At 38.1% G+C, this 13,490-nt stretch overlaps 1 protein-coding gene across 1 annotated transcript; it reads left to right on the forward strand.

The window, feature by feature from the left end:
* The first annotated feature begins 2,420 nt into the window (after positions 1-2,420).
* On the forward strand, positions 2,421-8,128 carry srd5a2a (steroid-5-alpha-reductase, alpha polypeptide 2a). The gene is made up of 5 exons (XM_046838126.1): positions 2,421-2,761; positions 5,059-5,222; positions 6,606-6,707; positions 6,828-6,978; positions 7,910-8,128. The coding sequence occupies exons 1-5, from the start codon at positions 2,487-2,489 to the stop codon at positions 7,974-7,976; spliced, it is 759 nt and encodes a 252-aa protein (XP_046694082.1). The 5' UTR covers positions 2,421-2,486; the 3' UTR covers positions 7,977-8,128.
* Positions 8,129-13,490: the final 5,362 nt, after the last annotated feature.

Genomic DNA, 13,490 nt, shown 5'->3' on the forward strand with positions numbered 1-13,490 from the left:
GTTTCACACACATTCCTTTGTCTGCTCAGTGTCTATAGAATATTTACGATGTTAGTCTTTAAGGTAAACAGGGAGTCCTTATCTGGACTCTTGTCTAAACAGGAAACAACTAGGTCAGGTTTCTTTTCTTTGTATGTGTATATAAACGTTCTGCCGCCTGCAATAAACTGAAGAGGAAGCATTTGCTGTGTGCGATGTGATTCTTCCCTGATCAGAAAGGCCTACGGGTATCGCAGATCGTATGGAAAACCTCTCCACGAATTAAGTTTCGTTTGGGCATGATAAAAATCTAACAGACACGATATGCACAAAAGTTTGTGATCACATCACCATTATTCTTTTTGAACATCCCATTCGGTATGTAGTCCCTAGTTCCTGTTATAATAACCTCCACTCTTCTGGGAAGATGTTCCACTAGATTTTGTGGAGATTCATTCAGCCTCAAGGGTGGCAGTAAAGTCAAATATGTGTGAAAAGTTAATCCCTAAAGATGTTCAACAGGGTTGGAGCTCTAAAGCTGGCGATCGTCCACATCTTCTGACCCATGAAAAGCATATCTTCATGCAGCAGGCTTTGTGCATGGAGGCAATTTCATGCTGGAACAGGTTTATGTTTCTCTTTATTCAAATTAAGGGACAATTTCATGCTACTACATCCAAAAAATATTCTATACAACTGTGTGACATCAACTTTGCAGGTCAAGTTTGGGAAAGAACCACATATGGTATGAAAATTCAGGTGTCCCAATACATTTAGGTTTCAATAGTAATGTGTATTTGAGTTAAAGTAGTGATTCACTCGGTTAAATGTGACTAAAGTAAAAGTGTCCCTTAAAACTTTCACCTGAGTAAAAGTACAAACGTTTGTGCCTTTAAATGTATCCAATGTAGTTAATCACAAGACTCTTTACTTAATCACCTCAGTTTATGTGTAAAGACTCGAATGTGACTCTCAGCACACTGATCTATTAATAGAATGATATTAATGACTCAAACACTGATTGATTTCTATTACAATTATCATGAACCCCAAACCTTTAGAGTTTGAGTCTGGAGTTTCTTCCATCATTTATTCCTCTCTAAATGCTTGAACTAACTGGCTCAAGTTCAAAACAAAGCGCCAGAGATAGCAAAAGTACACAAAAAGAATCTGATAAAAGTTCTGATTCACTCATGTTGAAGTAAAGAAGTTTGTGCTCCGACATGTTCTTCAGTAAAAAGTAGTGATTATTACTACCTGTTTTAGTGTCACGCTGGAAACTGAACCCATATGAATATAAAATAATTTTAAATGTTGTTCTCTAATGAATGTGTCCAGTCTGAAGATCCACCACGTAGAACATAAGCAGAGAAAAGATGATGATGATGATGATGATGATTAGGAATGTCTCTGTTCTCAGCCATGTTTACATCACTGACTTCCTCTGTCTCATCCACGTTAACCCCAGACTTCTTACTGCCTTCTGCCTGCGGAATGAGCTTCAGAAACTAGTCTACGTCTGTGGTGTGTGAGAGACAGGAAATGACAGGAAACCGAGCGATTAGCGGTGGTCAAGGAGAAGAAAAAAACATTGATGATGTCACCAAACCAGTCTGTTTTGTAAATGTAAGAAGTAAAGAGTACAGATATTTGTGTAAAAAAAAAAGTTGAAGGAAGTTGAAAGTACTGATACCAGAAAAAACGAAGTAAAGTATTTGTATTTCGTCACTTCCCACCTTTACAGCGTGCGCTCGACTCTGGATAGCTGCGTGTTTGACCAGTTACGTTTTTATCCACTGAGTAATAAAAAGGAACGACTGATTTTCGTAAAATGTAGTTCAGATATTTGACTTCAGCTACAAAGCTACCTACAATAACAAATTCTTTTTACTTCCGTACCGTCCACCACTGTGTTTCAAAACACTGAAAAAAATTTTTTTAGCCTGGAAAGTAAAAAGAAATACTTTGATTATTAAACCTGCAGGAAATACAATGATTCAGGGCACCCCAGAGTTTTGAGGAATGTCGTGTGAGAAAGGTCAAAAAGAGCTGGCTGTAGATGACGCTGTAAGAGAGAGAAAATTTGCTGGAGTTTAGAAGAGACGGCGCAAGAAAAGCTTAGACTTTAAATAATTTGTGTGTGGGGAAAAAAAAACGAGACAAAAAATACAGTACAGTACAGTATGTATGAGCTAGAACTAGCATCGTGTGTGTGTGTGTGTGTGTGTGTGTGTGTGTGTGTGTGTGTGTGTGTTCTGACTCTGACAAATGGGGGATGGTTCAAGAGTGTAAATGATATGCCTGTTTCTACCCACAAAGCAGACATGTGACTTCTTGTGCCTCTGAATTCTGCAACGCTGAATGAGAGCTGAAAAAGGGTTGATCTCTTTTCCCTTGTTACAGATCAGGAAGGAGGGAATTAGGGAGGGTTTTAGGGAGGGAGTTAGGGTGGGTACAAAACACATTGTATGAAAAACGAGCGCTAAAAGCTGTCAGACCATGCCAGAATGCAGTGCATGGAGAAGAGCCTGTGTTTTCTAAACTGGGGGCTGATCATCGGAGGTGTCCTTTATTTCCTGCGCCAGGTCAAGACTCACACTCAATATGGACGATATGTGGAAACCGGTGCTCCCGGGGTGATGCTGCCAGCCAAAGTTGCCTGGTTCATCCAGGAACTTCCCTCGGTTTTAGTGCCTGTGCTTCTGCTCCTCAGCACGGACACTTTGCAAGGACTGGGGCGCAGCGTTTTCCTCTGGACCTTCTGCCTGCACTACTTCCAAAGGTAGGCACCTGGATAACACACTAGAAAGCTGCGAAACAATTTTATACACTTTCATTCGGTTAAGTATTATAGCTTGAAAAAAAAGAAAAACCACACACGATAATTAAAACCATCGCAGGAATACTAATGGTTTCCACTATGGATATCATTACAGATCATCAGCTGTTGGTTACCACATGGTTACCATCAAACTGAGGAACCCTTTCCCAGCAAACACTTAACATTCCTCCAAAGTTGGGTTCAATTTTTTTGTATATATAATAACATAGTTATGGAATCTGAAAGCTAAATTAATGGTCCTAATGGTGTCCAGTAGATACTATGTGCCCTAGACGTTGCTAAAAAGGTTTAATTATTCCCTAAATGTATCATACATAACATGCCACCAAACAGAAGCCTAAAAATTACCAGTCTAGTATAGATCCACATGGTTACACCATTACAATATCCATTAACACCAACACAATTTTCATTATAACCATTAAATCAAAGAAATAAATTCTAGGAGGGTGTCTGTTAGGGTTTCTTTTCTCAGCAGCGTGGTTATAGAAGGTAAAATCGGTATCAGTGAACATAGTCGTGTTATAACAAGACAAACCAGTTGATCCTATGAACCCCACAAACACTCAAACACCTAAACGTTGCATTAAACGACTGTTTGATACAGTAATACAATTTTAATTGATTAAAAACCTCTACAAAAACCCAAGCTAGTTCATTTTACTCCTCTTATACCACTGCAATTTGCTCGTAAAAACGTTTTAAACACATATGAAAAGTTTTTTTTTTCCTTTTTACCAATTTCTAGCTACGATTTTTGTTTTTTGGACATTCACCATAATGAACTGTTCTTGTTCTCACTTATTGAATCCAATGCAATTCAATTTCTTGAATGGGAGCTTAGTGGTTAAGGCATTGGACTTTGGATTCAAAAGGTCATAAGAGCAAATTCCAGTCACACCAAGCTGCCACTCCTGGGCCCCTGTGCAAGGCCCTAATCTCCATAGCTGCTCAGTTGTATGAGTGAGATAAACACAAGTCACTCTGGATAAGGGTGTCTACCAAATGCCAAAAATGTAAATTCTTCTGATACCACAAAGTTACACAATGTGTAGAACGTCTTTGAAAGCTGTAGCATGAAATGTTCGCTTCACATGAACTAGGAGACCCAAACCTGTTCCAGCATGACCATGCCCCTGTGCACAAAGCCAGATCCATGGAGATATGACTGCACAAAGTATGTTCTTTTAGTGCTAATTGGTATGCGTGATATTTGCTAGATTAGCTTGAACTCTTTAGGAATTTCGAACTGCAAAAAAACGTGCAGGATACACAACCCCACTAAGAGACAAGACTAAGAATAAGAACCAGCCACAAAGTGATTTGCATCAGATTCATTTGAATAATGGTGTGCTTCAAGCTGTGACCTGAACAAGTGAACCAGTTTGCTAGTTGAGGTTAAAACACATAAACGTTTTTTTAAGTATGAACCGTCTTCATAGTATAAAATATTAGTATAAAATATCCATATCCACCTGAGGTCCCCTGGTGGTCTAGAGGTTAGGATGCGGCGCTCTCACCGCTGTGGTCCGGGTTCGATCCCCGGTCAGGGAACCAACCCCAGCCACTCTTATTGCCAGTCCCAAGCCTGGATAAATAGGGAGGGTTGTGTTAGGAAGGGCATCCAGCGTAAAAACATGTGCCAAATGAAACATGTGGATGGTCCGCTGTGGCGCCCCCTAATGGGAGAAGCCGAAAGAAAGTTTTATCCGTATCCACCTGAACATAAGATTGGCATGTGCTTCTAATAAGCTCTATAGCAAGAGACCTTCAACATCTTCCATCCTTGTAAAGCATATATTCATGGAGCTTGTGCACAGGGGCATGGTATTGGAACTGGTTTGGATCTCCTAGTTCAAGCGAGAATTTCATGTGTCTAAAGACGTCCTTTATAATTGTGTGTCTCAAAATTTGAGGCAACAGTTTGTGGATGAACCACATATGGAGGAAAAGTCATATGGTAAAGTGTAAAAGTACAAACGTATAAAAAAATGTGGCGTGGTCGGTTCAACTTAATTACTTTAATTACTCAACAACTTTGAAAGGAACAACAAATAATAATAGGAATAAAAAATAATAAGGAGAAGAATATGATGAAGAAGAAGAAAAAGAATATAATCTATTTAAGAGATTTCTGCACTTGTTTTAAACAATGGTTTGGGAACGTGGACTTGGTAGGGGTTTTTGTTGCTGATATTTTTGCTGAATCATCTCTTGTTTTTCTGTCTCTCCTTCAGGACTTTCATCTACTCGTTGCTGAATAAGGGACGGCCGTGTCCTCTGTTCATCATGGTATCAGCTGTGGTGTTCTGCTCGTTAAATGGTTTCCTGCAAGGGCATTACATGCTCCACTGTGCCCGGTTTGACGCCGATTGGCACACAGACATCCGCTTCATATCGGGTGAGAGCGACAGGCCAGAGTGAAGGCAGCAGCTGAAAACACACTGTGATAGGGATGCGTATCTCCATAATAAGGTCGATGCGATTCGCATCTCGATGCATAACCAACGATACGATACATTAAAGATACATATGAAGCAGCTACCGATGCGATACGATACGATTCAACTCCTATGACCAATTAACTCAACAAAATGCGATTCACTACAAAACGATTACGTAGAAAAATCTCTTTAATTCAACATGGTACTGATAGTTCACTTTTATTTCTTTGGTTGAGACTGTAAGTAAAATATTGATGAGGACGACGATGATCGTAATGAAGATGATGTTTAAAACCGTGTAGCAGTGACAAAATACATGAAGCACTTTGGGTTTGAGTCAAAAAGAACCCAGAGCAAACTCTGCCCAGACGTTCTTCCCTGTGAAGTGTAGACAGGATTTAGCTTTAAAAATGTAAATTGAGTGTAGGAAATGAGTAAAGGAACACATGACCGGGTGAGAACACTATCCAGCCGGAGGTCACTGGTGCTGGTGCCTCCCCCCCAGCAGTTCAGGTTAGGGTATTGTTTAAATGGTAATCATGGTCTCAGACACCTTTTGGTTAGAGATGGTCCTTGATGGCTTGCTGCGTCTCCCAGACTGAGACCTGAGCACAAAATGCAAACCGTCAACTGTACCATCAACATTACAGGAGGTATTGTGTATATATATATACATACATACAGTATATATCACAAAAGTATTGGGACACCTGTACAGTCATATGTGGTTCTTTCCAAAAGCTGAAGGCACACAATTGTATCTGATGTCTTTGGATGCTGTAGCATGAATTTGTCCCCTCACTCCTGAACTAGGAGACCCGAACATGTTCCAGCAAGACCATGCCCCAGGGCACTAACCAAACTTCATGAATATCTGCTTTAAATGGGTTGGAAGATGTGGAAGATCTCCAGCTATAGAGCGCCAAAATGACTTTAAAAATTCTAACACTTTGTATGAATGAGCACAAATCTCCAAAATCTAGTGGACCATCTTCCCAGAAGAGTGGAGCTTATTATAAGAGAAAATAGAGACTGAATGTGGTGAGATGTTCATAAAGCAGCACCTACCAGGCATATCCTCAGGTGTCCACAAACTTTTGGGTGTACGGTGTATTTTGTTAAAAAAAAGATAAGAAAAAGAATTAAATTCATTTTATATTAATAATAATTTCTATTTCTGGCAAGACTACAGACGTCTGGATCGTAGAAGTCTGGGGTGATTTTTTGTCCTGTGTTTTGTGTGGACCGTATATATGTTTTATTTACCATTTCCATTTTATGTTTCCTGAGGGTCCACGAGCGCTCGTTCATAAAATAGCGTTGTGTCTGTTTGTGTGCAGGTCTGTTCATGTTCTTCTCAGGAATGGCCATCAACATCCACAGCGACTATATCCTGAGGAATCTTAGAAAGCCGGGCGAGATCACTTACAAGATACCTGAGGGTACACACACACACACACACACGTTTTGCATAATCAGATTTGAGTGTATTTTGAAAAAAATATTGCATAGATATTTACATGGTCCTCTGTGTGTGTGTGTGTGTGTGTGTGTTATCTCAGGAGGAATGTTTGAGTGGGTGTCTGGTGCTAATTTTTTTGGGGAGATATTAGAGTGGTGTGGTTACGCCATGGCCACGTGGTCTCTGACCACCTTCTCCTTTGCTTTCTTCACCATGTGCTCCATCGGTCCCAGAGCTTATCACCACCACAGGTACTGTACAGGAACAGAGGATGAGTCTAACACACCAACACATGTATATGAGATAGATAGATAGATAGATAGATAGATAGATAGATAGATAGATAGATAGATAGATAGATAGATAGATAGATAGATAGATAGATAGATAGATAGATAGATAGATAGATAGACAGACAGACAGACAGACAGACAGACAGACAGACAGACAATTATTAAACAATAAATAAACAAAAATAAACAAGTTGTGTTAGTGTAATGTGGCAACATTATTATTATTAATTATAATATATTAAAATATCATTATATATTCACATAATCAATAATAATAATAGAATCAAAAGCCGCAATAGATAAATACACAAAACAACAACAACAAATAAATATGATGGCGGTAAATAACATTGTTTATATTATATTACAAACACTAGTATATTTATTTAAAAACTGAATACTTAAATAATTTTAATAATTAACACTTAATAAAATAATAATAGTATTGATAAAAAATAATTATGTGTATTAAAATAAATCATAATAATTTGTCTGTAAACAATCAGCCAACCAAATAAACAAACAAACAAGTAAACTAAATAATAATAAGGCAATAAATAATTGTGTCATTAAAAGTCTGTAAACATATAAAACTAAGAAAGAAATAAAACACTGTTACTGATTCCATTAATAATTTTTTTGTGGCGAAAGTGCAATGGCGTGTGAAGCCACAACAAAACAAACAAATAAAACCAATAAATATATTGTGATATTTATTGATCCAAGTTCATGTATAAGATCCAAAATGGCAGGTGAAGATCGGATCAGATTAGAAATCGATAGTAAAGGATAGATAGAAACCTGTGGATGAAACTGTACGCAGTGTGTGTGTGTGTGTGTGTGTTCATGTTTGCTGATGTTTGACAGCGTTTCTCTTGATGCTCTGAAGGTTCTACCTCAAGAAATTTGACAATTACCCAAAGTCGAGGAAGGCGGTGATCCCGTTTCTGCTCTGAGTGCAGATGGAGTGTGTGAGGATCCGGTGAGGAACAGATCCATGGAACATCAGGACTACATGAAGCCCCTTCAGCTGTATTTTATGTGTTTAAAAATGTGTTAAATAATAAAGATATTTTTTTCCTTCTTCCTATAAAAAGCTGAGAGTTCAGACACTGCAGTGGTCCATTGATTGTGTTTTCTTTATTGAATTTCCTGAAGTATTGTTTATATTTAACATTTCAAAGAGTATTAACATTCAGTTCACAGCACACGGTGACCACGCCCACTTCAGAAGGGCTCTGTGTGTCGGTCTTTGTAAAGGAGGCCTGGTCTCTGTGTAAGTTACGGTGATGGAGGCGTGGCCTCTGTCAGTTAGCATGAAGGAGGTGGAGCCTCTGTCTGTCAGTTAGCATGAAGGAGGTGTGGCTTCTGTGTGTCAGTGAGAATGAAGGAGGCGTGGTCTATGTCGGTTAGAATGAAAGAGGTGTGGCCTTTGTGTGTCAGTGAGAATGTAGGAGGCGTGGTCTATGCCGGTTAGAATGAAAGAGGTGTGGCCTTTGTGTGTCAGTGGAGGTAGGCGTGGTCTCTGTGTGTCATTGAGAATGAAAGAGGCGTGGCCTCTGTGTGTCAGTGGAGGCAGGCGTGGCCTCAATTAGTGACAGTGACGAAGACAAACTGTGAATCAATTTATTTAAAACATTAGTCTTTTACGGTGCTCAAGACCACAAAACAAAAATGTATTTAAATAATTTGCAACCATAAAAGAAACATTTTCACCAGACGCTCCACAGAGGAGACGCCGAGAAGCAGCTGCAGATTTAAAAACGTCCATCGATTACAGCTGTTTATCCGTTCGTTCTTCTCTCTTTGAGCTGCAGTTCGGAGCGGACGGATTTCTTCATCGCCTTCTGCAGGAGCCACGAGGCAGCATGGAGGCCCAGGAAAGCTCCGCCCGCCACCCACAACCAGTTCTTCCTCAGCCAGCTGGGGTTCCTCATCCTCAGTGAGCAGCTCTGAGAAGAGAGAGAGAAGGAAATCATGATTAGACCTGTACGAGGTTAATGACCAAACCCTCTGTCTGAGGCTCTCAGCCATGTGATCGCCCCAGGGTTAGCTCCGCCCACTCAACTGCTCATAATCACTTTAGAATGAAATGTGTCCTAATCATATTTAGATGTAACATGAATGGTTTTTTTTATTTGTTTGTTTTCTAATGTTTGTTTATTCAAATGTGTAAATTACATCTGGCCAAAAACAACATCTTTATGATGCACCAGATTTTTACAGTATTTACAGAATCGATCACAATATACAGCTCCGATAATCAACTGTTAATGAAATGATAAAAAAGCTATGATAAAATAATGTATATAATAATTTATAATCATATTTCACATCTACAAAATAAATGATTAATAATGTACCAATAAATAATAGAGTCATTTAAAGCCTACAAACAAATAAATAAATAATATGATTATTACATCATATTATCAACCTAATAACATATAATAATTACAATAAACTACTATAATAGAATTTTAATAAAGCAAATAAAATATAATACAAAATAAATTATAATGATTAACAACTAAAGTATTCTGCAGCTTGAACACAGATTTTGTACAAATAATTATGTTAAAAAATAAAATAAATAATTATAAAAAATTATTAAAAGCTTACTTATCGTCTCGGTCTGTTACTCCTTTGTCTTGGTTCCACTCGTCTTCTTGCTGGGTTCGGAGTTTGGAGGAGACACGTAGGACACGATGCCCGGCTCGGGAGGGGCGACGTTGTCTCTGTTCTGGCGCAGAAGCGGGTTCGATTTGATGTTGTACCAACCCCAGTGAATAAAGCCCAGACCTGAACCCATCACAATCAGAACCTTGTAGTTGTGCCAGAAGCTCTGGAGCTTGCTCATGGTCACGGCTGCAGGATGGAACGACGAGGAAAGAGACGATTAATCGTGCAGCACTAATTCCGAATAAAAAACTTTCACACCATCATTACATCCCACTCGTCATCTGGAGCGAGGCGCATTGCATTATGGGATTGTGCTCAGGTTTCATCATTAATATGATGTTGCTCTTGTTTTTTTTTTTTGGTTTTACAGGAACATGTACAGGAACATTTGTTTTACAGGAACATTTATATACTTATTTCATATTTAATAAAATAACAATTGATATTTAATATAATTGCGTACCATAATATAATAATAATTCTATTATACAATGTAAATGTTTTTATTTATTTATTTATTTATTTATTTATATAATTACATAATATAAATAATCTTTCTCCTGGGAAGTGGCAGCAGCACAGTAGACAAAATGTTGTTTCCTGATCACTTTATTATTGTTATAATCTGAACTACGATGTTTGCGGATGATATTGTGATTTGTGGTGAGAGTAGGGAGCAAGTGGAGAATTTGAATAATCAATTAATTATTTATATGATAAATTGATTTATAATGATTTAATTATAATTTATAGTAGAGGTCGACTGATTTATTGGCACTGAGAGAACTACCATCAAAAAACATTACCAATAGTTTTTCCTGGTTGCGTGTGCGTTGGAGCGGCCGGTGCCATTATACAGTATGAGAGCGGCCTCTAGAGGCGAATCACTGCCACCACATGTGACAAGTGAGACAAGTTCAAATGTAGCCTTCCCCCCCCCCCCCATTAATTTAGGATGTTACTGTTTTTATTTATTTGGAGATTTACTTTTTGCTCACTTTGTATGAATGTCTTATTTTTCTTAATATTTATTAATATAATGAATATATATTTATTTCATTTAGCACATTTTGAGGATACCGTTTTTATTTTTTGTAATCAAGATCAGTACTATTTTACATGGAGTTTTTTTTTTTAAACTATAGGTTGATTAAGCAGTTATCGGCAAGTACGGGTATCGGTATCGATTAAATCGGTCGACCTCTATTTATAGGATATATTTAATTATAATATTTTAATTAGTATTTAAATTGATGAGTACATTATAGTATGTCAATATTATTTACAGGGTATAGTTAATTATAAAACATTTTGAATTAGTATTTTTAGTATGTAGTTAGTTATAATAATTGATTTGTTTAATATTATACAGTTACTTATAGTCATTAATTTTAGTATTAGTTATGGTGAAAAGTCAGAATCAGTTCATCTCGCGATTTAGACGCGAATTATCCGCACTTATTTGCGCTTTTTTTACTTACATGATCCCAAAATATGTCTTTAATATAACTATATATTTCATTAAACTGAATAAAATTCCAGCTCACCTTCAGTTTTCTGCTGCTCCAGAGGCAGCAGCCATCTTGGGGTCCTTCAAGCCAAATCACTTCCGCATTGCCGACAAGTCCCGCCTCCTGCAAAGGGATTGGTCAGTAGCGCCGCACGCGCTAATTCACAGCTCGATGATTGGATGACTCTCAGCGGTGTGCACCAATCCAAGAGAAAAAGGCGGGGAATTCAAAAATAGTTTATTTTATATTAAATAAAAAAGATCGCATTTATAGTTATTTTATGAATTTACATATCCGATCTACATAATAATAATAATAATAATAATAATAATAATAATAATAATAATAATAATAATAATAATAGCACCTTTAAAAGTAATATATCAAAGCGCTTGCCAGGCATAGAAGGAAAAAAAAGTAATAAGGAAACGAATAAGAAAATAATAATAACAAGGGAAATAAAATAAGTAAAGAAACATCACAGAATACATCACAAAATGATAAAGATCACATAGAAGACATCTTCAAAAAAGTTTTAAGAGCAGATTTACAAACACTAAACATCTAATCTCAGTTAAAGAGAATTCCACAGCTTTGGTGCATGTAAAAAAGCCCGATTTCATTATAAGTTGATATTTAACACGATTCTAATTCGTGCTCATGCTAAGGGAGGATTTTTCAAAAAAAATAAACTCAAACGTGTAGACATTAAAAATTGTGTTGGGTCAAAATAAACAATTAAATGACCAGGATCGTTGCATAAAAACAAAAGGAACATGCACGAGTCTTTTAAAAACCATAAAACAGCAGGAGTTTCCAAACTTTTCCCAGGCTTTGGATATAATTATGCACTAAATTTGAGTTTATGGGTCTTTTGAGAGTTGAGTGTTTTTCCCTTCTTTCTTAAAGCGTCTGTTGTACCGGTTTCAAACAGTAGATGGCGCCAAATCACCATTAAATATTATAGCGACCTCAGTGCCTGTGAACGTAGAAAATATCTGAATATAAATTCAACACACACACACACACACACACACACACACACTGATCTGAGGGAAATTTCATTTCATTAAATATTTTATCAGGTTTTTTCAGTCAAACAATAAATAAAAATGATAAATATTGAAATAGTGTGTAGGTACAGTGTGAATGTGTGTGTGTGTGTGTGTGTGTGTGTGTGTGTGTGTGTGTGTGTGTTGGTGGGAGGAATAAAGACATAGATAGCCTCAGTAAGTAACACACACCCTGTACATTCCAGGGCAAAGAAAAAGAGTCGAGTCAGCGAAATTGGCATTCGGTATTAGAAAAACAAGGAAGAAGTGTGTGAGCCTGTGTGTGAGCATGTGTGTGTGTGTGTGTGAGTGCATGTTTAAAAGAAGAAAGTGAGAAAAAAAATGCAAGAAAGAGAAAGAAAAGAGGCTCTGAAGTTGTTCGGTTAATCTCCATAATTTACTGTGCTTCCTGGGGACGTGTTTAATTTCAAAGCACCCCAAAAAAAAAAAAAAAAAAAAAGAACTCAAGCCATTTTTGATTCGGCACTCGGCATGCTGGGAAGGTGGAGGACCAGCGGTGCCCTGGGGCCGAACACATCTGTGGGAGCAACATCTGTGGCCACGGATAATAATGTCAAGCTCTCACTCATTTTCTCTTTTTTTCTGTCTCTCACACACACACACACACACACACACACACACACACTCTTACTTAAGTTCAGATAAAAGAAAAAACAAGGCTTATCAGGGTTCACGCTCTGGTTTAGGAACTCGGTGTGCTATGTTTTTGTCGAACGTTGGAAGAACGTCAGTCGGCTTTTTTTTTTTTTCTTCCTTGTGAGTCTCTGGGTTCAGGGCAGCCAAGGCCAACAGTGTCTCTCACATGGCTCTGTTTGTGTGAACACAGCTGCACAACTGTTTTGGACAAGTGTTCTCTTTCTCTCTCTCTTTCTTGTCCTTTCTCTCCTTCTCTCTATCCCTCAGCCATCATCGTTCCCACACATGAAACCTGATCAGGATTCCAAGCTGTACCCTCCAGGATCCGTCCCGAATCGAAGCGCCGCCTGCCGCCTCGCTCTCCCGCGTCCTCCTGCTTCCTCCTGCCCTCCGTCTTGCACAACCCAGATGTTTTCCCTACCTGCATTCACACGTGAACAAGCGTGGACGTGATCATGGTGTAGGGTACGAATCCAGGAGCTGTTTTGGGATCCGGGTACAAAATGCTGTAGAGGATCATTGTTTGTTCTTTGTGGTGCGTGTGGCAACAACGACTTCAGCACGATGG

The sequence above is a fragment of the Silurus meridionalis genome, chromosome 24 (assembly GCF_014805685.1).
Source record: "Silurus meridionalis isolate SWU-2019-XX chromosome 24, ASM1480568v1, whole genome shotgun sequence".
In the NCBI taxonomy this organism is placed as follows: Eukaryota; Metazoa; Chordata; class Actinopteri; order Siluriformes; family Siluridae; genus Silurus; species Silurus meridionalis.